General features: G+C 39.9%; 2 protein-coding genes across 9 annotated transcripts in view; both read right to left on the reverse strand.

Annotated features, from left to right (window-relative positions):
• MND1 (meiotic nuclear divisions 1) overlaps positions 1–371 on the reverse strand; it is a 39,938-nt gene extending 39,567 nt beyond the window's left edge. The window contains exon 1 of the mRNA XM_035553019.2: positions 284–371. Within this exon, the coding sequence (XP_035408912.1) occupies positions 284–286 (3 nt within the window). The 5' untranslated portion in view covers positions 287–371. The remainder of the gene's footprint in view (positions 1–283) is intronic.
• A 3,766-nt stretch (positions 372–4,137) lies between these two features.
• Positions 4,138–26,873, reverse strand: part of TRIM2 (tripartite motif containing 2) — a 71,691-nt gene continuing 48,955 nt past the window's right edge. For 3 of the 8 annotated variants that reach the window (XM_035551517.2, XM_050710479.1, XM_035551526.2), the window contains 6 exons: positions 22,722–22,825; positions 21,227–21,394; positions 13,787–13,955; positions 12,264–12,334; positions 9,685–9,825; positions 4,138–8,636 (listed from right to left, as the gene is read on the reverse strand). In XM_035551517.2, the coding sequence (XP_035407410.1) occupies positions 8,484–8,636; positions 9,685–9,825; positions 12,264–12,334; positions 13,787–13,955; positions 21,227–21,394; positions 22,722–22,825 (806 nt within the window). In that variant the 3' untranslated portion in view covers positions 4,138–8,483. Of the gene's footprint in view, positions 8,637–9,684; positions 9,826–12,263; positions 12,335–13,774; positions 13,956–21,226; positions 21,395–22,721; positions 22,826–26,873 lie in introns of all 8 variants that reach the window. The other 5 variants (XM_035551536.2, XM_050710478.1, XM_050710476.1 and 2 more) reach the window with 3 other exon arrangements.

Genomic DNA, 26,873 nt, shown 5'->3' on the forward strand with positions numbered 1-26,873 from the left:
TAGTAACGTTAGGATATAGTCTCCCACAGACGGACAAGATTTTCTTTCACTAACTACATTTTCTATATTTTTAAAAAGCATTATTAATGCTTTCGCAAGCCTCCCCTCCACCCGGCCGCCCACGGCCCCTCTCCAGCAGGCAGCGGCCGTTACCCGCCACAACGGCCCCTGCCCGCCCCGCGCCCCTCAGCGGCCCCCACCCCGCTAACGGCGCCGCGGGGGCGAGGAGGAGGAGGAGGAGGAGGAGGAGGAGGAGGAGGAGGAGGGCAGCCCCGCCACTTACCATGGCCGCCTCCGGGCTGTGTTTGATTTGGGCGCCAGCGCCAGGGCAAGGGCCGCCGGGAAGCCGCCTGCGCAGCCCGCAGCGCCGCCTGCCGACCGGACCCGGCCGCCCGCGGGCAGCCGCCGCCGCCGGCTCCTGTCAGCGGCGCCGGCCGGGGCTGGATGAAATCGCGTGGGGGGGAAAAGGGAAAAAAAAAAAAAAGTAAAATTACATCCTGGTTTCTGCACCTTGTGGAGTCAGCCGAGAAACAGAGCCTCGCGTTTGAATAAAGCAGTTGCCGTACAACAAATCCACCTCTATTTTAATACCACGAAGCAGTTTATTACTTACCTCAATTATTTAAAATGCCACATTTGTTCGTTAACTTTTTATTTATTTTTTTTTTAATCTGAAATCATATGCCCTCGTAGGCAGGTGAAACAGATTTCGTTCCTGGCTAGCTGTCAGTTACACCGGGTGCAAGTTACAAAGCCTACTGAGATGTAGGGGCCATGATGAAGTTCCTCAGATGGCGTTGCCCAGGCTTTACCAACAAATTACATTCACCCTTCCCATACTTCTCAATGCACATCCATTTTATATTTTGTGTGGAAAGTGCAATCTTCTTGACAGATATGATTGCCATATCTTTGATATACTTTGTATTGCTGAAATGTATTCACTTCCACAATAAAGAGCCTAAAAAATACTTAAAAGCACACCACCACTGGCTCCAACCTTGTTTTTGAGTCTCTGTCTACAGCCATGGGTTTGAAAACCTGCAGGATATGTGCTGTGTGCCTCTGGGTAGCGACACCCCCAAGACAAGACGTTGTGGCCTTTGCACTATGCAGCCCCACATACACACTATGTCTTCTTCTCCCAGGCCCAACAGCAAATGTAAAATGCAGCCACACTAACGGTAGCCTACAACTACCCGTATCGCACACATAGCCTGGTGAGGGAGGATGTGGGGAAACGAAACCCCTCTCAACATATGGAAGCAAAGGTCTTGGGCGCATCTGGTGTTGCTGAAACAGTTGTTCGTCGCGATGACTGTTCTAACAACGTTAATTACTTACAGTTCATTGTAATTATTAGTTGTGCTGTAATTACCTTCCTTCGGCTGCAGCAGTCTTGAGAAATTGCTCAGCACGGTAACAGCAAGGGGTTCCTATCTACCGTACTAATTGTAGAGTTTAAGTTCAGGCAAATAAAAACATGCCAGCTGAAATGTTCAGGTAGTCCCATAAATATTTTTCAGCGCTTTTATGAAGTGCCCCCTTTCCTGAAACCTGAAGCTCTCTTCCACACAGACCTAGCAATGGTTTCATTTTTCATTGTGTGCGCCAGTGTATTGCTAAAAATGAAATGCAAGTTAGAAAGGACATTATTAATATGAAGTGTAATATTTATACAAAATACAAAGCTGCTTGTTTTCTTATTCTTCCTTGTGCATCACATTTTCAGCTTAACCTGCTGTGAAATCTGACAACACTCTTCCTCACCTGTTTTGAGGGCTCTTGCTCTGTCTGGGTGCTTCCCTGTTCCTCTGGCCGGCCCTCAAAGGGTTCCCTTCCTGGGGCTCCCAGCAGCAGCTGCTTCCCTCCTGTCTCTGTGCCCTTCTCTCCCCCAGGACACTGGCCCCTTCCTGCTCCTTCACAGCCGGAAACGAAACCCAGCTCCGCTCCTCTCAAAAGGTTCCTGCGGCACTTGCAAAGCACCTGTTGCAGCGTGGATTTTCTCTAAGCAACACATGCGAGGAGCAGAGTGGGTGTTGGAGCTAAAAATGCCGCAGGGAGATGAGGAGGAGCACAAGGGGAGGGTGTTCCAGAGGGGCACGCAATCTGAATTGGTTTGGGGCACAGGCCTCGGTGTCTTCTAATTAAAACTAACTTGTTTGAAAGACCAGCTGGAAGAGGTCCCAAACAGAAAGTACACAGGAATATCTCCTGCTCTGTCCAGTGACGATTGTTTTTCGTTACCGAATAGAGTGTGAAAGAACCACTCTTAAAATACAGAAAGGTCTGGCATTTTTATGGGCTTGGGAATGTTTAAATGTGAATGTTTAAATATAAAATGACAATGGATGGAAATGCTGTGGAAGGCTGGCACATAACTGTGCTTTTCTATTAGAAATTTGTTCTCATTTCTGTGTGATTTTCTCAAGTTCTAACAGTTTGGGCTGAAATTTTCTATGCTCAGTGTCTGAGGGAGATGTCTAAGCACCAGCTGCAACAGCTTTGCAGTTCCTGAGATCTGAGGCGGAGAAAAAGACCATTGCTTTGTCAGTGTTAAAATATGCTTACATGAGATAGACAGATCTTGTACTCCTTCATTTTGCTCTTAAAATTCTGTAATTTAATTACATTCATAAATTCTGTTTGAAAAGGCATTACAGTGGTGTTGGAAGGCAGGAAGGTTAAGTAGGAGAACAAAAATTGTCTGTTGTACTTTGGTTTTGTTCCTTTTGGATATGTGCACTATAGGGAAGTCTTCACATGAGCTAATTTTTTCAACAGAAGGAAGGAATTCAAGTTGACTAGCAGATGAATTCATTTCCAGAAAATTAACAGCAAACCTTCTGAGTCCTGTGGGCTACCTTCCACGACATCCATATGACTGACACCAGAAGATGTTGCAGTGGAGCTGGAGGCTGGAAGACAAGGGGAGCCTTGGGAGCTGCTTGCCTATCGGTGATTATACCAACACCTCTGAGGGCCCAGCAGGCTGCAGTGGGACGTGGCAGGGCATCAGGAGGCAACGCGACCCACGAGTAACCCACACAGGGCAGTGTCTACAGCATCTGCTGCCTCATTTCATGCTCAAGCAAGTGTTTGGGCTCCCAGCCTGTGAACAGGCATTCTCCCTGCAAACATCTGACCCAGTGGGAGATGCTAGCTGGCCCTGCACCAGTGATCACTGCTGCCACGCTTTGCTAGCAGACCTCTGAAGTAACCATTTACCAACTCGCTGAAATGAGTAGCTTAACTACTAGTTTTTTGGTAATGGGGCATTTCACATTCATCTGACACAGGGGAGGGTCAGGAAACTTCAACTGGAGGTAGCGATGAGCAGCAGACAGTGGGTCTCTCTTCCACCAGCACAGCTGGTGCCTGGGGAGAGCATCTGTCCATAGAAATTACATCGACTGTTCCAGTTCAGGGAGTTATTTTTGTCTGGTACAAATTACGGACCATTCACATGAACTGTCAGCAAAACTATGGGGATAGTTAACTGTGGAGCAGTGCAGCTGCATGTGAAAGAGAATTTTAGCCTAAGGACCAATGAAACAGTTTTGATCGTGTAATTATTTATAAGTGGTTAGCAGTCCTAAAGAGAGAGGTTTTGGATATCTCAACATGGGCACCCAGAATATATGTGCCCTTTTAAACTATTTTGGCCTTGCTTTCCCTGACATTGTTTCTCATTTGTGAAAACAGGATTCCATATTCCTGTTCACAGGACTTCTAAAAGATCATGTGCTCATCTCTGCACAGAACTCAAGTAAGCACCACAGCAAGGCCAGAGAGGCAGTTGGCCATTTACTGCAGAAATTTCCTTGTAAAGAGCAGCATTCTCCAATAAAAATGTTAATTTTGATCATTGAACCTTTGATTACTGAACTGGAACATGGAGGACAAGGAAGCCCAGTTCTCCACCTGCTTCCCAAGAGGATCTAAGTTCCTCTTTCACTCTTTTTTTTTTTTAGATAAAAGCTAAAGACCTTTGAAGTAATTACAGTTTTCTTGGCTTGTGACCTATGGTATCAGAGTTTCCTTTTCAAAAAAAAATTACCCATCTTGCTACATTATGGAGATATTTTTAGGGACAATGAGTATGAAACACATGAAAAATAAAATCTCAACGAGAATAACAGAGGAAACAAGCTTTATTTTTATTATTTGAAATTTTTGTGCGTGGTAAAGATACACATTTGACTCTGATTTTCCTACATTTCCAAGACAGAGTAATTTTTTATTTTTATTGTCGGCTAAAGCATCAATAATACCGTGGCACACAGGAAGCTAAAACTACACACACACACACACACAAACACTTTGATGCGCATCTTTCATCCTCGACCTTAAGGAGACAAAGTTTGTGTTTAGCCTCATAGGGATTTAAAAACAAAACAAAACAACAACAAAAAACAAACACCACCAATAAAAAAAAAATCATCATGAGTTTCAACAGAGTGCAAGACTTACATAAGACTTACATGTACACAAAACATATGAAATGGACTTACAAAGGTGGAATGTACAAAAAGCTTTAAAAAAAAATCAAGAGAAAAGACAGACTCTTGGAACCAGAAAGCTGCAGCGTATCAACTGGTAGAGATTTCTAACGGGGGTACTGCCGTACACTATGCAGCTTAGGGAACATTCCTATGTCATAAAGCCAAAGCAAAATTGTCCGGGTTAAGGCCGTGTTGCTCACAAACATCAACTGAAGTGCTGTACATTCATCGCAAATAACGCAACCAGTTAGGAACCTTCCTACTGCGGAGCACGGACACCTTTCGCGCACTCTCCACAAACAGACCAAAACAGTCACTGCTCACAGTTCTTCAAGAAAAGTCTCAATGTACACCATGGTTTCATAACTAGCTGTCACCCACAGCTGGAAGTCATTTCTTTATAACAAACACAACATATTGGGCACTTATAGTTCTCATTATGGCAACACTAGATCCTTAATTATAAAAAATAGTGACATAAAATTGAAAACCCTCTAGCTTTTACAGAACAGAAGAGCATTTACTAATAAATAACTCTCCGTCTACATTAGACAAATGCTTTGCCTTAAGCCATTTTCCTTTTCCTATTCAGCTACGTTGCTGCTGTTTTAAGCTAGGTAAAAATCCCCAACTATTTGTAGTGGATCTATCTGAACAGATCCTCTTATTCTGTTCACAAAATAATGAAAATACAGTTGGCTAGTTTGTCCTAAAATACTCCAAATTACACAAGATCTGATGACCTTTTGCGATTACTTTTGAGTTGAAGATTAGTTAAACGAAGCACATACTTTCACCATTCACGCTGCGCTGCTAGTCAATTAGCATTCCAGGGAAGTCAAGGGAACATTTGGTTATACCTGAAATCTGGCAGCAGAATGCCTATAAAGCCTTTAATAAATGCTAACAACTCAGTAAATCAAGTAGTGCAATTTTGACGTTCGCTTAATTGAATGAGAAAACAATCTGCCAGGTTTTTTAGAACAGAATTTCTGCTTTGGTTGTTCTTTGTAAGGTTAGTAAGCCAAGCATTTTAGCTAAGTTGACTTGAAAAGCACACTGCAAAAGCAACGTGTTCCTCAGTTTTCCTGTGCCAGGGAGATAAGGCCAGCCTTTGGAAGGAAATAGCCTATGCCACTGAATTTGAAACTGTAATTTGTAGCATTTGCTATCTATCAGAAGGCAATCCAAATCAGTGCCCTTTTTCAAGTGCCCTAAGTGCTAGTGGTGTCCGAAATATCAATAAGATGGAAAACCCAAACCACTATTCAATCTTAAGAAAAAACCCACATCACCCCTAATGCTGTTAGCTCGGTAGCAAAGGGGGTTGTGTGCAGAATTCCACGTTTCATCAGGATGCAAAGGGTTGACATAGGCTATGTAAAATCCTGATGAGCAGGACGGTGTCAAATGAACTGAAAATCTCCACGTAAAGCAGATGCATGGAACAGTACAGACCTAAGTATATGTTTTGATATATGGGTTAGGGTCTGATTTCTGTGGTTCTCAGAGTTCCTGGCAATGGAGGATTTGGCAATGTTTCTTTAGAGGAAGCCACGCAAGTTTAGTAAAATGTTATTATGAAAATTAAAATTTGGAACTAGAGTCAATCAGTAGTATCCATAACTAACAGCAACAGTACATTTTTCATGTTTTTTGTTTTCCTCTCAAAGAACCAGAACTCTTTTTTTTTTTTTTGTTAAGCAATATAGTTAAAACGCTATGTACCTTTGTTCATTGATAATTAGCCATCTAAGGGTATTCCAATGTTAGAAATTGTCAAAAGGCTGCTTATAAGGACACTTAGAAGAAAATTACTTGATCATCATAAAATTTGATATATAACTTTGTTAAATTTTGATAGGACAGTTTATTGTATAATATCTGAGGTAACTATCATCTTAGGAATTTTAGGACAAACTCAGTTCAAGCAGAGGCTATTTTTTTCTTTTGGTAATAACAGACTTGATTTTTAACATTTCAAAAATGTTACCACCAGTTTCTTAGCTGCATTATATAGTCCAAAGCTTATGCCTTACACACAAATATTTATTCCAATGAAATAAGGAAACTTATCTTTGCACGAGAGTTTGTAAATTGGTTCTATGCGCAAAAAAAAATAAACAAGGGAAAGAGAAGAAACAGTAATTAAAAGAAATAGACAACACTACATTTAAGAATTCGTGGGTCTGCATTTTTACAAGTCAAACGTATCTTTACAAAAAACCATTCTTTTTTTTTCTCAAGTTGATTGAAACAGCTTTAACCTTTTAGAAATAAGACAAACACCTGTAATAAGTCATTTAACAAAGGTTTCTTTCAATTTTGCAAATATGCTTAAAACATTCCCCTGTTCCTGACCCAATGCCCTTTTGTTTCAAGGCCCTAAAAATTAGAAGAGAAAAATGCTACTTGCCAAACTATTTTAGGCATTGGCAGCATGCTCACCAGCTCCTCGAATGAGGTTTAAGAGTGAGCACCACTGTTTCTATATTAGGCTATGGTAGCAATTCATCTTGTGACCATTGGATTTAGAATTAAGAGTAAAGCCAATACTCCTTTAAAAAGGACAAGTACACACTTAAAAATAATTAAAAAAAACTTTAAAAACAGAACCAAGTCATGTGATTGTAAGCATTTCCAATTAAGATAATACTTCAACAAAGAACACAGTAGAAAGATCTGGCAAGGAAGGAGGAGGGACATTTTTCAGAGTACTGCCATTGTCAAATGGCATACATATGTTCCAGTTTGCTGAAATAACATACATTTACTTTTTAAATTGTTTTCTGTCGGTCAGTCATACATACATACATACAAACAAATCAGAACAAATCTCACAGTCCTTATTTTATCCTCTAACAAAATTCCCTTTGATGAAGGACTTCAGGAATTGGTTCAAATTCATTCTTATTTGTAATGCGTTTTTTCCTCATGTAAAAAGAAATAGCTTTGGTAACCCTTGGCTTTCCTATACAACCTCTGTTTACCACAGTTCCTTTGGTTGTATAATGTAGGTCCTCCATAGGGGTACCTTCTCTGGCTTTCTGTCCTGTGTGATGCTGCATTTCTTTTATTTGTTAATACAATGAGTTGCCTTAAGGAAACATGGCAATGAACACATACGAAAGAGTGGCACACATGAGGTTAATTGAGTTGACATTGTAATAACCCTGATCCTAATGAACTAGTTTGGTGTCAAAAGGTCTGTCGTTATACAGAAATTCAGCTCTCACTAATGTATCACTACAATTAAGCTTTTCCAGAGCTTTAGAAACGTCAGGTCTCTGCAAAGTCCTTCCAGCACATTGAGCAAGAGGAAGAGTGAAGAACAAGCACATGAAACAATCCTTCATTAATCCCACAGGAGCTGGGAATTTGCATTGATTCTCATAGTGCTAAATGTTGAGCTGTGTTAGGTCTGACAGTTAGAACTAGACTGATTTTGTGTGACTTAACTTTATACTAAAAGGACCTACTTGTTATAGATAGTAAGACTCAAGAATGTTAAAAGTGTAATACCTACCATGATAATGAGATCTAGAAGATTCCCAGGATCACCTTTGGGTGAAATAATGCATAACAATGACACTTTTTCAAATCTGGAAGCTCTGAACAGGAGCTACCTTTCGCAGTCTTCAAATAGCTTTGGGGACTTTTCCCCAAACTTTTCTCATTTTTGCCTAACTACTTAATTCCAGTTCCGTAAATTGCAGTTTGTGTTTAATATCACATTGTCTCTATGAATTCGGTTAAAGAGGATTCTGTGTATTAACCCTTACAACAAAAAGTTGAGTGAGGAACGTAAGAGGTGCAAGTTCTATGTAAACAAGGTTAAGTTTGGAAATTAACATGAGAAGTCCATAAGAGACTCCTTCATAATTAAAAATGAACTCAAAGTAGGAGACATCCTGCCTTGGATCTCTGGGACCAGTTTTTGCTTACGGGTGGACGATTATCCATCTCCAGAGCTCATTGTTACTGTAAGTATCGATAGACCTTGAAGCAGTGATTTCCAGAGTCTGCAACTACAACGTGGCCATCTGAAGTAAGGGACAGACCTTGGGGGCCATAAAGTGGGTCAGCAGAGGTGTTAATGTAGGATAAAAACGATCCGCTTCCATCAAAGACCTTTGGGGTGATAAAGCACATAAGAAAAGTTATGAATAAAAAAGAAAACTAGCAGACAAAAATCTGCTTTCAGTTACACCACTATTCTTATTTTTCAAACTGTTGGCATACATACATACACTAGAATAAATATGGGCAGAATCTGATCTGTTATTCTCATAATATGCAAGTTTATAAACAAATGTATTTCCTTCTTAAAAAGAACTAATTAAGGCTACCAGGATCTTCGGCAAGAATTAAACATGCAACAGAGTAATAATAAAAAAAGCATCTCGGCTGTTCCTTGCTCTAAAAATAACCAGCTACAATAAATCAAACTCAATCAGGAACTCAACCAACACCTTGTTTTCCTAACAAATCTTACTGTTGTGGCTAGCATGAATCTTAGGTTCCCACACAGAGAAAACCAGGAATTTGTTTACACTGTTGACAGTGCTTCCTGAGAACAACTCACGAGCAGCTCCCTTATTTTCATATTCAGTGAAACTAATGTCTACATTTAGTTACTTATTAGATATTCTTTGGCAAATAGGAAAGAATTTTGTGATTAGTACTTGAATGATAAAAAGAGTGCAACTCTCTTAACATAAAAGCAGAATATTTTTCCAACATTTTAAAAAGATGATAAAAATCTGCTATATTTGCCTCAGGATCTATACAGACAATTTGCTTTTTTGTATTTTCCACCATGTCTCCAATCTTCTGTTATGATGATTATTATAAATTACTATAATCTCAGTAAAGCTTGTAAGTTTTAACTCATCAAATAGCTTTTTGGGAACTACTTGGAGACAAGAGCCTTGGTCTAAGTAACCATCAGACTTGCCAGCAGTCACGCTGGGAAGCCCGTGGTCTGACACTACCATTTCTAAAAGTGGTACACTACCACTTCAGACCTGCAATGAGGCATAGAAAAGGCTGTGTTAGAAACCACATCACTTCCAGGGCTGCTGTCCTGCTTCTTGGGAATTCTGAAGACTTTAGTGACCAGAGTTATCGATCCATTAGTTTTCCTAATCGAGCACCTTTGAAATACACAAGTCTCTACCTGTATTCGGCTGTTTCCCCAATCTGCTACAATAATATTTCCATTAGAGTCTACAGCTACTCCAGTTGGTGCATTAAACTGTCCATTTCCTTCTCCATTTGATCCAAACTTCAGTATGAATTCGCCCTCTTGGTTAAATACCTGTATGTGTTTAAAAAAAAAAAAAAAAAAGAAAGAAAAAAGAATGGCATCACATCAAATATTACTAATCTACTACTACCAGTTCACTTATTAACAAAATTGGGAATCGAAGAATTCCAAGCAATATTCTCTGCCTCCAGTACTCACTCCCTCTCTCTCTCCCTCCCCACCCTTTCTCAGCATGGACATTTATAGTTCTCCTATTTTTCTCTTATTTTAGAAATATTTAGCAGAGTGATCTATTTGCATTGCAAGGAAAGGCAAGAAAGACTGTAGCAAGGGTTGCTTACATCTGCATTTTCAAAGACCTGGTAAGTTTGCATTTCATTTTGTTCACATGCGTCAAACCATGAAAATTTGAGTTGAGACTATGAGGTGAAATCAGACAATGATTAAAGAACAAAGAACTCACTGACAATACCAGCACCAGCCTACATCCTGAAAACAAGCTAAGCAAAATAAGAAGCATTCCCATAATTAAAAAAGCCAAAATATTTAGAAAGTGAGATTCAGGATGTTTCATTTACATAATATCATAACCATCTCCATTTATTTTCATCCATCTTGGACCCAGGCCCAGCTGTGCCACAAGGTCCAGCAGTGTCCTTAGGGACCAGCTGTGGCCCAAACAAGAAAATGCAAAGACCTGACAAGTGCCAAACACACACCGAGGTGCTAAGAAGGTGGGAGATGAGAGGAAATCATCCTCTTCTCCAACACCCACAACGGACAGAGAGAAAGCCTTTGGGGGTGGAAATTAATGAAGCACCAGGGTGATGCCTCAGATGATGAAAAACAGTAGAAAAAAAATCAACTAATTAAGAAAAAACAGGCAAAGATAATTTGCTGTCTGCCTGGGTTAAAATGGGGTGGTCAGTGACAGAACGAGAGAGAAGCCTATATTGAGGAGGATTTTCCATGCCCATGGGAAGATAACGCTTTGCAGAGTGAGGATGTATAATTCAAGACACTGGTGGGAGGAAGGGGATTTGGGAGCCATAAGAATGAAGATTATTTTTTTACAAATGTATTCACTATTTAAAACAAAGTTTACTCTCTGCTCTTTTCCTCACCATCTAACAAAAGATTATGCATGATTCAGTTTATAAATAACTCTCCAAAGTGTCAACAATTATCTGCATTGATTTAGAGAACACTACAAAAATAAGAATCTTTTCCAGTTAGTACCAAATTGCAACAAATAACATTTTTATCCCCTTGAGTCACACCAGACACAGACAGGACGCTCTGTTCTCATTAGCGATGCAATTCATTTTAATTCACTGAGATGCCTCATTTCTTACATCTGTTCACTTGCTTTTGTTCATTTTAGTTGGCCCTCGTTGTTAACTCTCTCCAGGCATTCTTGTTACCACAGTAAGCCCTGCTGGTGGAGAGGTAATTTATGGAGCCACAGGCCTCCTGCTGCTAAATCACGTAAACACTCTGCGACAGGGCGCCTGCCACAGTCTTGGCTTCATTGTCGTAATCCAAACCACGAGTCACTATTTCTTCGCCGATTCCAAGAGCATACAAAAGCAAGATCACTGTTCAAATGCTAGGTGATTCAGCACCACTACGGACATCAAGGTGTATATGCTCAGTAGTAGGCAGACAAAAATTCCATACTCCACGTAAACATACACAATTTATCATTTTAGTTACACTGATGAACTGGACTGAGGCTGCATCTATGCAGAGTGCAGAAAGTGACTGAAAGGGTTTGTCATGTCCTGAAAACAAACACAGGTGACTAATTTCTGAAATGGCCTATAACTCCGTAACATAAATTTTCCATCACATGACATCTCAACATTCATCCTTGTTCTGATTTATTATTGGGACAAACAAATACACCACCCTATCTTACCACGACTGTTTAATGGGCCATGAGTCGGGATTTCCCATGGGTGTAAAGACTAGTGGACAGTTCTGCCCTGTGCAGGATGTACTGGATGAAAATTGATGTATTACGAAGTTGTTAAGACTATCACATTATAAATGGATCTATAATAATAAAGTTTATAAATATGGAATTAAAGGCTGTCAGGTATCTTCACTTTGATATACGTGTATTCTACTAGAAAAGTGGGAAGATTTTACTTAGCTATTCAAAAGTAGTTATCAGTTACCTAAAATACCAAAGAACAATAAATAACTGGCTTGGCAGACAGCTAATCAAAAATAACCACAGTGATATAATTTATGTCAGGTATACCTTATGTTTAAGCAATTGAATTAGAGAACATGACAGTGAAAACAAAGACAACTGATTATATCTCCATTAAGGAATGTACTGCATGCAAAGATCTTCAAATGTGCAGTCCTCTCATCAGGCCTCATAGCGAGCACGATCTCTTTGTTTTTAACAATATTTTCCCCAGGAAAGTATCATGATATAATAAAAGGCTTTCCAAACTGCTATTAATTCACAGTACCTTGACAGAATGGTTATGAAAATCTGTAACGATAATTTCATTGTTGCTGTTTACGGCTGCAAAATGAGGACCTGCAATACAGAAGAAGAAAAAAAATAAAAATAATATCACTAAAATATTTTTTCAAATAAATACATCAAAATATCACTATGATTTCTGAATAACAAACTGTCAAATAGGACTATCCATTTCAAATTACTCATATTTGAAAGAGTAAATCAAATTACTCAATTTGAAAGAACAAATGAAACATGAAATTCCATTTCATGTTTAAAAAAGCTCAGCATGCCTTTTTGTAAACAAATCATTTATTGTTCAACCATTTGTCAGCTAGTGCTATCGTATCAGTAAGCACTGTTTGTTCCTTCCTCTTCCTCTATATATGGATGTCTACATAGATATTAATACGCTTATTAAGACGGTTCAGTGCATAGGGATAAAGTTGTATATATAAAATGAAAATACTACTCAAAAAGTACAGTTTTAAATGAAATCTTCTATCCTTTGTTCGCTCACTTCTTACAAGCTCTCAAGGAAGAAAGTTTTAGGATAAATACAAAAGTTAACTAGAATAATATTGCCAGGGAAAAACTACATTTTTGTTTTCTTGTTTATTGAACTATGTGCGCAAACTTACATAAGAAATGATAACTTGAAAACAGAAAAGCACCTGAATCAAGTGACACTTGGCTGTGTTACAGCCAAAGCTTTCATAAATTATAGTTTTACTTTTGCCATGAGACATTGAAAGAGATCTCAAGTCAGATGAGAGCAGTTATATCATTTAAGCTATTTCTCTCTTGTGCTATGAGCTTGTCAAAACATCAGACCAGCCTTTAACTACTTATTCTAAGTGACCAAACACCTGCAAAATGACCTGCATGTATAATTTGGTGTCTTCATTTCAAATTTTGAAAGAAACGCTATTCATTCAAAATATATATCAGTTTTGTTGTTTTTCTCTAAACCTAATTGCATGTTCTAATTGAGAGACACCATGTGCAAGTAGTCAGTTGAATATATAAGTGGCAATTTCCCCAGACTGGCATTTGCCATTTGCATAACTGTGTCTTCCTGATCTCAGTCTAACACTGTTCCATTACGCCTATTTTCTAATGGGATGACACTACTTAGGGCATGGGTTAATGTGTATCTGATCACAGGAAATACAAAGCACGATGTCTGAGTTGATTATCATGAACGGCTTAGTGTGGGCATTGCAAAGCATTTATAAAACACTAGTTAAGATCAGTCGTTCTCGGGTCAGTGATATGAAATGCTTCCGGGCACAGAAAGGTAGATAAAACAGCCCAATTACAGCTACGTTTGCGGAACAGATGTTGCAGTCTTCTCAGCCAGTTAAACAAATGGTGAAGTGAACAGGAGCTGTGTGTTTAGTAGAACCTTTCCCCCGCTCAGGAAAAAAATGAGTAGGATATAGCTTCTTCAACATGCTCAAACATCATGCAAATGTGAGCAGAAGAGGCAAGAAAAGGGGATTTACATATTACCATCAAGTGTACCTGCAAACTGCTTGTCACCATTTCCTCGGCTGCCGAACCTGGTGACTATTTTCCCATTTGGCTGGAAGATGAACACGCAGCAAGCTTTATTGTCCACCACAATGATGTGCCCATTACGATCCACAGAAACGCCTTTAGGGCCCATGAGCTTTCCAGACCCAATTTTGGCCTAAAAGGGAAAACACAGAACAGGAAAATACATTAACATGATAGAAGTAAGTTAGTACTGTTCAAAGATGTCCTGTATTATAGACACACAGTAGCATGGAGAGAAATTTTTGTCGTCAAAATTTTGCCAGAAGAAAGTGATTGCTTTTTCAACTGATTTTGTGTACTTCATTATATTTTCAGCCAAGCAGAAAGATTGTTTTCTATATGTTCTTTCTGGAGTGGAAGATCTGCTACCTCATTAATCTCCATGTCGTCTTCCACCAGATCTACCTGGGACTGCTTAGACACTTAAAGTGTCAGCTGAAAACTGCAAAGGAGGTAGGATCATGCTGCCAAACTGCAAATGAGGTAATTTCTGAAACACTAAAGAAATCACAGTTTGGTCCTATCTTAGGTGAAATAAAATTATTTCCGTCACTTTAAATAGGACTTGTTGTCTACCAAAAACATCTGCCAGGAACAGGAAAGGAACTGTATACAATATTGTACCAATGGAAAAAAAATATGTATATATATATCCTTCAGTGGAGATAATGTGGATCTCACAGTGAGTTATTTAGACAAGGTAGAGAGCTCTCAAATCAGAACATGTTAGAAGGTTGTTTAGTAGGTGTATAAACACTGGAACGGGCAACTTATATACCTTGTTATATATTCATAACATACATATGTATGTTTTTATATACGCCATTATAATAGATATTACAATATAATTATACATATATATGAAAATACTTCTTTAAGTAGGCTAGACATATACATGGGTATTTACACAGCTGATTGCAATTGCCTTTTATTGGGTTTTGTGCATTACAACGGACTAATGGCAGGTCAGACTGTAGCTTAGCCTTCCTATTCTCTTTTATTATTATTCCTCTTCCTTTTTTTACACGTAGAGGGGCAACTGTTGAGCTCAGCCTTGTGTTCTGTGTTTGGTCAGACCTGCTTTCTATTATTGTCACCAATTACAGCTCATCCTCAGAGCAAGGAGCTGTGGGAAGCTCCAAGCTGCACCTCAGCAGCCCGGAATATTCCGGATTGTCCTGTTAGCACAGTGAGGAAGATGGGCTGTTAGCACACTGGGAAGATGAGCTTGTAACGGACATGACTCACGGAAATCAATACATTACTAGAAGTCTCTCAGTTGCTACTGTGCTGAGTATGGTATAGATGTGCAGAACGGAGGTAGCAACCAGATGATTTTCCTCAGCCTGCAGATGGCTCCTGACTGAAAGCTGTAGGTACCTACACCAGAACTAGTGAATGTTAGATACCTTTTCCAGACCCCAGGAAAAGCCAACAGAAGCTACAGCCAGCACCTCTCCTTCCAGGAGAAGCACACAGGCAGCCACCACTGGCCTAGACATATGCACTGACTGCCTCTCAAAAAGCAGGGTGAAGCTCATGGGGACTAAGTAGGGGATCTACATAGTGGGTGGCTCTAGGCAACAGCATCCCACCTAGCCCAGGGCAAGCAGAAATTGAGGCAACGCCTTCACAGAACCCTTGAGCTACCCAGGTGTATACCCAAGAAGATGCTATGATCACCTCCCAAACCATTTCACATTTTTCACCATTCTTCTTTTTTTTTTTTTTTTTTTCCCCCAGGCAGATTCTAGAAGCTGGTTTAAACTGCGTACAATCAGTCGAGTTTTGACCTTTCCATTAAAAAAAAAAAAGGTTATAAAAACACCACTACATTGTTTGGAGTTTTTGTTTTTGGAATACAGCAACTTGCTTTCTGGTTTGGGAGGGGCAGGGGGGAGATGGGCAGCTTAAATGATGGGCAGATTTGGAAGCAGTTTCCCAGATTGGCTCCAAAAGTCTAGGTTCCTGCTGGCCTTTTTACTGTTCTGGACAGGCAATCCTGGCTGTGTTGAAATTATGGATCCCAGAGCTTCCAGACCCTGTAGTAATTTGTCAGAGATATCCTATAAACATAATTTCCTGTTTCCAACTGAATTTAAATGAAATAGATAGGAAGAGATTCATATTCTGTATGAAAAGACCATTTTTCACTACATTGTCTTTGCAGAAGGGACAGATCACCACTTAGAACAAGTGATGCATTTGCCTTCTGTGTCCATCTTCCTGCCCTGCTGCAAGCGGTGAGTTTTCCCCTCTGCTCAGCACTGATGAGGCCACACTTGGAGTACTGAGTCCAGTTCTGGGCCCCCCCAGTACAAGAGAGGTGTGGACATATTAGAAAGAGTTTGGCTTAGGGCCACTGAGATGATCAAGGGACTGGAGCATCTCTCATGTGAGGAGAGGCTGGGAGAGCTGGGACTGTTCAGCGAGGAGAAGAGGAGGCTCATGAGGGTCTCCTCCATGTGTACCAATACCTGAAGGGAGGATGCAGGGAGGATAGAGCCAGGCTCTTCTCAGTGGTGCCCAGGGACAGGACAAGAGGCACTGGGCGCACACTGTTACACAGGAGGTTCCCTCTGAACATCAGGAAGCACATCTGTGCGGGTGATGGAGCACTGGCACAAGCTGCCCAGAGAGGCTGTGGGGTCTTCTCCTTGGAGATCTTCAGAAGTCACTTGGACATGGTCCTGGGCACCCTGCTCTGGGTGGCCCTGCTGGAGCAGGGGTATGGAGCAGACAGACCCAAAGGGCCCTTCCTACTTTAACCATCCTGTGATTCTGTGAGTGGCTGAAGCTGTCTTAGTCCATGACTGTCAAGGCATGACAGATTACAGGGCATGGAGAAGATCTATTGCCTAACTCATTTTGCTCAGTTCCCAGATGGTTTTAAAGCAAATAACCACATTAGTATCTGAAGAAGCTCAGCTGTCCTTAGGAAACCCCATGTTCCTACTCTACCATGCATTCTCATGGGTGGGGTTGCAGGTAGAAGTAGGAGCCATCCCAAAATAAAGAAATCTAGATTCCCTGAAGCTGTCTAGTATGAAGTCAAAAGCATTACTACACAACCTTGTTCAGTCTCAAATAAAGAAAACCTCAGGGAATAAATCTTGCAGCTTAAAAGACTACGCTTAGCTAGCATGCAACGATCATGTGTCTGGTTTATGTTCAGATACATATGCTCTTAGAAATTGCTCAATATTTAGACAAAAAATACCTAATTAAATCATGCTAAAACATCCCCAGGAAAAACTATTAAAAATGACTGTGATCACCAAGGGAAAGACATGAACACACCTACAAAATGCATTCAGGTTTGCATAACAACAAAGCAACAACATAAACCAAATGCAAATCAGTAGATTTATTTCCTCTGGGGTGATTAAATCATATTCCCTTCTTTCTTCTGGGATGCCTGGGTGTTTGTCTGCCTGTGCATTGCACCACCTTCTTACCATCTTTCTATGATTCCTATGGAAAAATGACTCAGACTCATGAGTACAGTGTCTTCCTGACCATATGAATACATAAGAAATAATGAAAAAAAAAAAAACATGAATAAATCACGTACTACAATAACAGGCACTCAGTACTGAGAAAAGGAATAAAAATCACTATCCTTGGGCCAGGATTTAAAATACAATTTGCAGGCAGCAATAAATTATGTCCAGCTAGAGCCTGAAGTTCTTTATACTAAGAATCTCTGTTTCCAGTTTAGATCAAAATACACTAATGACACATCACTGGGTCTGGCTGAACATATGCTTTGTGTATTTTTATTTCAGAAGGTTTCTTGGAATTATAGGTTTGATTATTTAAAACGGAGTATTATGAAACCCAGTCACTCCTGTTAAGTTTATGAATGGAAGTATTTTCAGACTTCTCTGCCATTAGAAATGAATAAAGTATAATGAATCATCTGAATCCTTAATACAAATACTGTGTTTAATTGAATTCAGTCAAGGACATTATGTCCCTTATTTTATAGGCACTTATGAATTTAGATTGGTTTTCAAATATGTGTTTATAAAGCCACTCTACTAGAATGGAAAATATTCTACTCCGGGATATTCATAGAGGTTTTTAAAAAAAGAGAGCTAGGCTATATAAAAAAATGAGCTAGACTGTATGTGTGTATATATATATATATATATAAATATACAGACTTTTCCACTGAAGCAGTAGGTGTGTTGGGGCTTTAAGTTCATTTCCACCAATCTTGTTACTGTCAGAAAGGTTCATGATTGTTCATGACTGTCAGGAATTAATTTAGAGACTTAAAATACACCTCTTCCTGTTCCAGAACTTCCCTAACATGGAGATGCATCATCACCACACATTGCAACTTCACACGATAAATGGATTTATCATTCACTTGACTGTCTTAATTGAACCATGACCACATACCATACTCCACAGAACTTTTCCTATCTAAACTTGCAGCCAGCTTCAAGCAGCTCCCTTCCTAGTCCCTCTAATGAGACAAGAAGAAATAAAAGTCTGACAGGCAAAGTGTTTCCTTCCATCTTTTCCCACCCATCTTAACATGATGTCTTAATTTGATTTACAGCTGTGGTTGGCTGACAACAGGCTGTCTTAGATGTGACCCTTCAAGACTGGAAAGAAAGAAATCTCCTCAGAGGACCACGAATCCTTCTTGTGGCCCTAGCCTCCAGTTCCTTCACTAGGTGTGAACACCACCCCTGACACAGAGGCTGATTCTGCTGCTTCAGCATGTGTTCTCTCTTAGCCTAGCAATTAAGACATCTTCTATAACAATTTTCTTAGGCAATTTGAAAGTAATTTACGGAGGAAGCCAGCATTGTCACCCAGTTTTTATACATGAGCAAAATAAAGCACTAGGAAATGAAATGAAAGATCAGTAGTCACCTGTGAGACCCATAACATAGCCAGAAAGAAAAGCCCCAATTTCTAAGACCCTATCAGATGCTTTATTGTTCAAAGGATAATGTAGCCTTTCATTTTAGGAGACTCATGTTTTGGTGTAACTTTAGCTTAGGGTTTGCCAAGCTCTGCATTATGCCAGCTTCCCAGCCTTGAGAAAACGGAGCGCTGTCTGTGTTGCCACCAGCGACTGAAGAAGGTGACACTTCTCTGCCTGGCAGGGCCTGCTGGGGTGAGTCAGCCCGCTTCTGAAATCAGGGAGGTGCCTGGGCCTGGCTCCAGGAGAAATCCACCTCCGGGCTCACACCTCTATTAAATGCTGCTAAGCTAAAGGAGAGTAAATACAGAAAGAACAGATTAAGTACAACACAGGCCCCTGATAATGCTGAGTTAACAGCTAGCAGACCACTTGTATCACAGATGATGCACAGTGTCTTGCAGGCACAATCCTTAGAGATGAAACACCATTATCCCTTTGTCTATCTGTGTATCTTTGCCAGCATTGCCCAGTTTAATCTGACGGAGCCCCCTTAAGAATACCATTGCCAACACCTAAGAATTCACGCAGCTCTTCCCAGATTCCCACAGGCTAGACCTGGTATATCTGTGTCCTGTGCTTCAACTTTATGATTACACCTTCCATCCATATATACCAGGCTTCCGCAAATAATCCTGTATTTTTCTCTCACAAATATATTTTGTTGTATGAAATCTAAAAGTAGTATTGTATATTGTTAGTTTCATCTCTCATTTAATCAGCCTAGTCCCAGGAACTACGAAGTCCAATGCACTCACTAGTATTACCCACACAAACATTGCCGACTTCATGTAGCTTGTGCAGTCCAACAGAAACATTAACTAAAAATGAAGCCAGGCTCTGTGTCAGAGGAACTACCTTAATTCATTTTTTTCAATACTTTTCTCGCTGCTGATAGAGTACAGTATGCAGGATCATGGCTCCTCCAGAGCCACGGCTTTTTCCTCCACAGCTGACACCATCCAAAATGCTGGATTTACAGCCTGTCTGCAGAAGGAAGGAAAATGAACCCTCCACCCTCCGTTTCCAGATCAAGCCAGCTCACATTAAAGGTGGTAATAATTATTTATACCACACTTAAGTTACTCAGAGTATTTGGATTCTTAAATAACTACATCTGTATTTCCTTCTGGTATCTTCATTTCATTCAAGGGCTTCAGCCAAAGTGTTCCTGTGTACATTTTGGAAACTACTTAAGGAAGATCATGTATTCTCTGCAAATGCAAATATTTTTAACAGTTGCATTACATATTAGTACTGTTTTATTTTAGCTTGGAGTCTACATAGGATCTGGATACTTTTAAAAGCATACAGGTGTCTGTTTCTCAGAAGGGGGTCACTGAGGACCCTGCAAGCAAAACTAGCTATTTGCTATAACATTTGTCACTTTGCAAAGACTAATAAAGGAAGGCCATTTCTTGGCAGCCACGAGAACATGTCAGGACCTGAGCTTTTTGGTCACTAGGCTGCTGGAAAATGCCAAACAGGTGATTTATCTCCAATACAAGGCTCTAGAACTAAGTAACCATGGTAGAAATTTCCCTACAGGTTTTTTATCTCACCAGACAGTGTGCTGCTAGTCTCTGCTAGAGATGGCTATTTCTAGCATGCATTGTCAGACTTTGTAACATGCATTCAGAGAACAGCACCAAATGGAGGCAACCTTTAATTCTCTCTGGAATTGCAACTGACTCCCAAACAAGAAAAATACTGCAGGTTTGCAAGCATTCGTGTAGTACAGTAACTGTCTTTTTATTTAACTCCTATAAGAATCACTAGAGCTGCTATGAAAATAAGCACACTCTTCTCAGAACTTCTCATTTCTGAAGCCTAAGACATTATTTCCTGCAGTTTTCCCATTGCACATCACCCCAGATAAAATACTCCTGACCATGCTATAGCATTGGAACAACCTCCTGGGTTGCCTTTCCTTGCATTTATTACCAGCAGGACCATATGTGAATTATGCACTTGATTTGTTGATACATATGGAGTAAACAGGGGAAGTCACCATCAGTCTGCTACCTTGTATTTCCCTTCCATATGTCACTGAAGACTTCCCATTAGTTTTTATGTCTGTCCCGTGTGTGTATACATATATACACATGCCTTTTTATATAATCAAAATACTAATGATATGATGTTATTAAGCTAGTCCAACTACACTTGATTACATTAGCTATTCTCAACTGTGAGTTGCAGAAAGGCATCCAAGTACCCAGTGTGTAGAACTGTAGAAGTAAATGTATCATCTCTATCTGATATTACGTTGGCACCACAGCTGTGACCTCTTCCTATTTATTATACAACGTGGCTGTTTCCACATTACAACAATGGAATTTGGACTAAGTTACAAACTATGTAGTTTCTTCACGCGCACACACACACAAATAAAAAAAAAAATTGCATTCCTTTGTAATGAGGAAAAAGCTAAGCAAAGCTCACATGGTAACTCATACCTTAAATTTTCCATCTGATGAGAATATGCTAACCCATTTGTTATCATAATCTGCAATAATGATGTCACCACTGGGATGCACAGCCACTCCTGTTGGCCGTTGCAACTGGCCAGGAGACCTTCCTCTTATGCCAAAACGACTTTTGAACTGGCCATCATTGGAAAATATCTGTAACAGAAAACATTTATTTTAAAACTAAGTCAGCATAAGAACATCACCTATTTCTTGAAGCTTACATTTTAGCAAGTCTGAACACTGTAGTAAGGAAAAAGTTAGGAACATGAAGCACTTTACAGAATCCGTATTTGAAAGTGATATGCCTAATTTAAGAAGAGGCCTCCACCTGGACCCTGATTTCATAATAAAGAATTTCTCAGCACTTACATTGCACTGTTTCTTCAGAGATATCAAAGTAATTTAAAAACATTAGTGAATTATACTTCACAATGTCCCTCTCAGGTAGTTAGAAAGAATTGGTGTTATTCCCATAACAGAAATGAGGAAAACGAGCGGCTCAGCCACAGTCAAACACTTAGACTTGAGAAGAGATAGGAACAGAAGCTGAAAGAGAATTTCAGTATGTAATCATTTAACTTCAGAATAAGTACTGAACCACTTTCTGAGAGATGTGTTAGCTACTTAAAAATCAGTCCCCTGCTTGCGACCCTGAACCAGCTAAACACTGAAGTTCTTCTGAAGTGGCTGCAAATTACCAAGTGTGAGGGTACTGATGAATATTTGACTCTGTCTCTTTGAGAGGCCTGAAAACAAGTTGTTACTGCATGTGGCTTTCTGGTTCTGATATACTAAGAACGAACCACTAACTTCTGCCTTGTTCATTGCTACCACATGGGCAGCCTGAAGAGTGATGACAAATTGTAAATGGTTTAAAAGACACACACATACACAAAAAGAAAAAAAAAAAAGAAAAGAAAAGAAGAAAAAAAACACATGGCAGGCAAAATAGAAAGCACAGCTTGATTTTCACACAGGTTACAGTAGCCACAAAACCACAGGTGTCAGGGATGCTAGCACAAAAGATTTTATCATGATACCAGACAGAAAAATCCATTAAGCAGACTAAATGTCATTTTAAAATGACATTTACGCATTTGTTTTTGTATTTGTGCTCACTTAGGAAATGATACTTGTGACACCTTGTCCTATATTTATTTTGAAACACAGGGTGATAAATTTACAATGTAAAATCATATTTACAAAAGGGCATTTTTTCCAGATTATTGCACTGTTTGCTGTCTTCAATCAATGCCAAACATAATAAGGAAGGAATATACTCTGATATGCATATTAGATACAGTGCAGATATGAAAAAGATAGCTGCAGGTCAAGAAGATGGGATGATAGTGGATGAGTTTGAGATTTCTCTGAATTTACATGTCCTTGAATAGTACAAAATCTGTCTTTCCTGGAATACAAATAAGGCAAAGGTAGGGGGGAGAAACGGAAGAATACTGAAAGTGGCATATCCTCATACCTGCACACACTGGTTGTTACTGTCTGCTATTAATATTTTTCCATTTGTAGATGCAGCTACACCTTGAAGATTTGTAAATTCCCCTTTGTTTCTTCCTTTGGTGCCTAAAATTAAACATAAAGCACATAACAAATCAGGTTAGACAGGACTAATCAGTTAGACCTTAAATGCCAATACGTGCGTTTATTACATCCTTGATGTATGGATGCCTACATTGAAGAGTTCTTATCACTGGTACAACTTCAAAGAACCATCTCAGTAACAGATCCCAGTTAGTTACAAGAAGAGATTGTCCTTACTCTTATCAAAGGAATTATCTCTGGCTTTTGTGGATTAAGGTATCTTCACAATTTGCCTATTGCGAGAGGTTACAAGTAAAATATTTTTCACGTGTTTGACTTTTTTTTTAAATACGGATTTTTATTCATCTAAGAGGGCAATGAAAGAGGCAGTACTGGGGGAGCATACAGATAGTCTAAGATAAGAACCTGGATGGATGACAGGTGTTTAGTACAATTAGCTAAATCTCCTCAGTCAAGTTACAAAGTCAAGGAAAAAAACATACCGGTGATTTCTTTGGATGGGGCCTTTTCAAAACAGGGAAGTTTGCCATTCACTCATACAGTTTTCATTCACAGGATGTAAAAGTTCCCTTAGTTAGGAAACTGTGATGAAGAACTACTTTTGAATGACTGGGACTTGTGGACCAATGAAGACCAACACCTGGAGACCAAATCTTTCTGCAGTGACCTTTGATAGTCCTTATAAAGCGACACACACACACACAGTTCCCATTTTTATCCAGGACAAATGCGATAGTGATGTACACAGAACTGTAAGTCTTTTCCCCAGAGGGTCTAATGGGATAAGGAGCTATAAAAAGCCAGGTTTTCACAAAAGTTCATTAAGTTTTAGGTGCCTCATTATGTAGATGCTTGTTCCGAGACATTCAGAGGAGAGTCACAAAGCAAACCAGTGTCTTTAAAAGGTTAGCACTGAAGTGTCTGGTCCAAACTACACCTGGAGCACAGTAACAGTATCCAAATTCCTGCTGTGTTTGTAAAGAAGGCTCAGGGGTCTTTAGACAAGCTGGAGATATAGTTATGATCTTGAACCACAAGGTTATTCATAATGAATGAATGAATTTCAAAAAAAAATATTGTATAAGCTGTTCTTTCTGAGACTTGGATGCAGAGCTATTTTTCCCTGGTAAAGTATTTTTACAAGCATTCACTGGCTGCCTATCAGACATTAATTGGTTTCAACTGAAAAACTTGTATTTTACTGTAGTCAGTCCAAATATGCCGGAGCTCAATGATTAAAACTGTTCTGACTGTGACCCCCAATAGAAGGCATCCATATTAGCTCTAATTTGTATTTAGCTTTCATTAGGGATGTGCACACTCTTAAAACCCGTTCCTTCAGCTGTGGTGATGGATGTGGGATGCATATTTCCTGCCACTGGCTAACAAGCAACATTTAACTCCTTGTTACCTGGTGCTGAGAACAAGTCCCTTTGTTCCAAGCCTTGTTTTCTTGATCTCTGTATGCTTACATCTTCTCAACAAGGCAAATGCTCCTCGGTTTTTGTAGTCCAAGAGGAAACTATGTGTTAAGGGAATAGTGAGTTATGCACCAATTATGTTGCCCACACTTGAGCCATTCCACTGTATTCTTTTACTGAGCACTGCCTGAGGGACGCCTGCAGTAATTTTTTTCCACCATATGTTAATGTTAAGTTTCCTTTTTGCCTTTTAGCCAAAGAGAGTGGATGAAAAGTAAGAAGCGTTCCTTTTAATACTGAGAGAAGAGGCAAAACATTTGTTAGAAAAGAGGAGGTGCAAGCTAGAGCATCTGGAACCAACTAGCACAACCATTATGGAATGTATGCGCTTTCCCCTTAGAAAAATGTTCATTTTTAAAGATAAATGAGATCTATATAAAGAGTTACTCAGAGTTTTCTTCACATATGCATCAAAGGGGGGTGGGGGGGTGGGGAGGGAAGTGGGGGGGGGAGGAAAAGAAAAAGAAAAGAAGTTACCCAGGAATGCCATAGTAACATTTCACAGTAAGTTTTAGAAACCGTATTTTACTAGCACAGTGTGCAGATGAAATCCGGCTCCATGTAGCATTCTTGTGAATAGCACTTTGCAGTTATTAAACCCAGGACACAGGTCCTAATTTGCACACAGGCTCCTCTACAGTCTCCTCTGCAACAGGACAAATTTCTCTGAAGAGCTCAGCTGAGGTTAGTGAAACACACACCTTATTTCTTAAATTATGTTCAGGAAGAAAACAGATAACTTTGAACAATTCACTATGCCAGCAAAGATGTGAAGCCAGGCACAGTCAGTGGCAGCAGCTCAGTTGAGAGGAAAGCTTGTAGTAGTGCATGTCCACACCCCGGGAAAGCAGGATCCTGCAGCCACGTCCGTAATACCAAAGGATGACAGCTCCACCCTGTTAAGTAGATTCCTGCCTTACAAACACCTGCCTGAGAGAGAAACTTCAGCAAATCTTTTACTGTGAGGTATCACCCCTCTACACAAAGGCAACCAATGCTTTGTCTTCTGTTCTCCAGGCAGTCAGTCAGTCAGCCTGACTGACCCCAGCCCAGGGCTGGGGCTAAAGGATGGTTTGTGGATCCTTGTTACAGGGTTTCCCACACAGCCTGGTTTGGAGATAAAAACCTGCATCTTTCATATTTCTCATTGACCAGCCTTGCCTCCCTACTGGCTCTGAGCTACTGAGGGGCACAACGGAGGAAAAAGACATTTTACTGCAATTTCTGTGGCAGATGTTTGGGATTGGGAGAGGAGAGCAGAGTTTTCAAAGGGCAGTCTGAACAGAGCCATTAGGAATCAGATCCATGGAACAGCTCCTTTCAAACCATCGTTGTATACAGTTCTCTAAATAAACAATCAGATTGGATTTAGCCCTATCTAATTTCTGCTGGTGTTATTCAGTGTACCCTGCACAAACCAAGTAATTTAGTTTGAAGATATGCTTTCAACAAGTGAGTATCCATTTTTCAGCCCAAGACAATACAGCACACCCAGAATGCTGCAAAACTTCACTCTTTTATTCTTGAACAGTACAGGCCAGGTTGAATCTCACCAAAAAGAAGAAAAAAAACTAGAAACCTATTAAAATCACAGGGGTTGTTAAAAATTACATCACGTACCTAAGTCTGCTGTGTAAGTGCTGGGCATCTGGACAAACCTGCTGAACAATGTTCATTTTCGATACTCATAAAAATAGAAGTGTTTTTTTTTTTTGCTAAGTTTCACTGACGTGAATAATAACCTCCCTGCTTGCTAACCTAGATTTACCAGCTTCCTAAAACAGAAGAAGAACACATACCACTCCCCCCAGCAGAAAGGGAATGTATTCAAAGAGACAAAAACCCTGCAGAAAGCTTAGATATTAAAGGGGAGACTGAGGATGCAGTACCAATAGCATGTTGTTAAACTACCATTTCTTTCCTGCCTACAACACTGAATACTTCTTCTGGGACTGTTCTCTATGTGGTATTGAAAAAAAAAAAAAAGAAAAAAAAAAGATAAAACTGAACAGCATGGAAAGCACAGACAAATATGAAGGAATTGCTTTCTTGTTCCTTTGTTCCTTAGCTTCATTTCTTTTTTTCTCAGAGGGCCAAGAAATATTTAGTCAAACCCTACACATTATTAGGATATGCCTCTTCTGTAATAGATACAACTGAAACACAAGAGGCCCTGTAGCAAAATTGTACTAAATCAGACTTAATAAACTACATACTTATTGTAGAATAAACATCAGTGTTACTAATCCAAGTTACCTAAGTTTTAAAGCCACTCTGTTGCACGAAGGCACACAGTGTTTGTAACCTGTAAAGAGGAATTCAGTAGGAACTCTGGCAGACACACATACTGTTAGTAGTGGAGTTTGAGCTAATTTATACTCACATGCTTAATGCAACATCTGCCCCTAAAAGCTTGGCAAAGAGCTCTGCCAAGCCTTGCTTGTGCGACAGAGCCCCACCGCAGCTAGGTGTACACGGGTCCTAGGGGTGGGTGCACCGCATGTTCTCAGCCACAGTTCCCTGCTGGGACAGCAGCAAGACCCCAGACAACAGCAGGCAAACCAAGAGCAGCTCTCTGTCATTACAGG

The sequence above is a fragment of the Cygnus atratus genome, chromosome 4 (assembly GCF_013377495.2).
Source record: "Cygnus atratus isolate AKBS03 ecotype Queensland, Australia chromosome 4, CAtr_DNAZoo_HiC_assembly, whole genome shotgun sequence".
Classification (NCBI taxonomy): domain Eukaryota; kingdom Metazoa; phylum Chordata; class Aves; order Anseriformes; family Anatidae; genus Cygnus; species Cygnus atratus.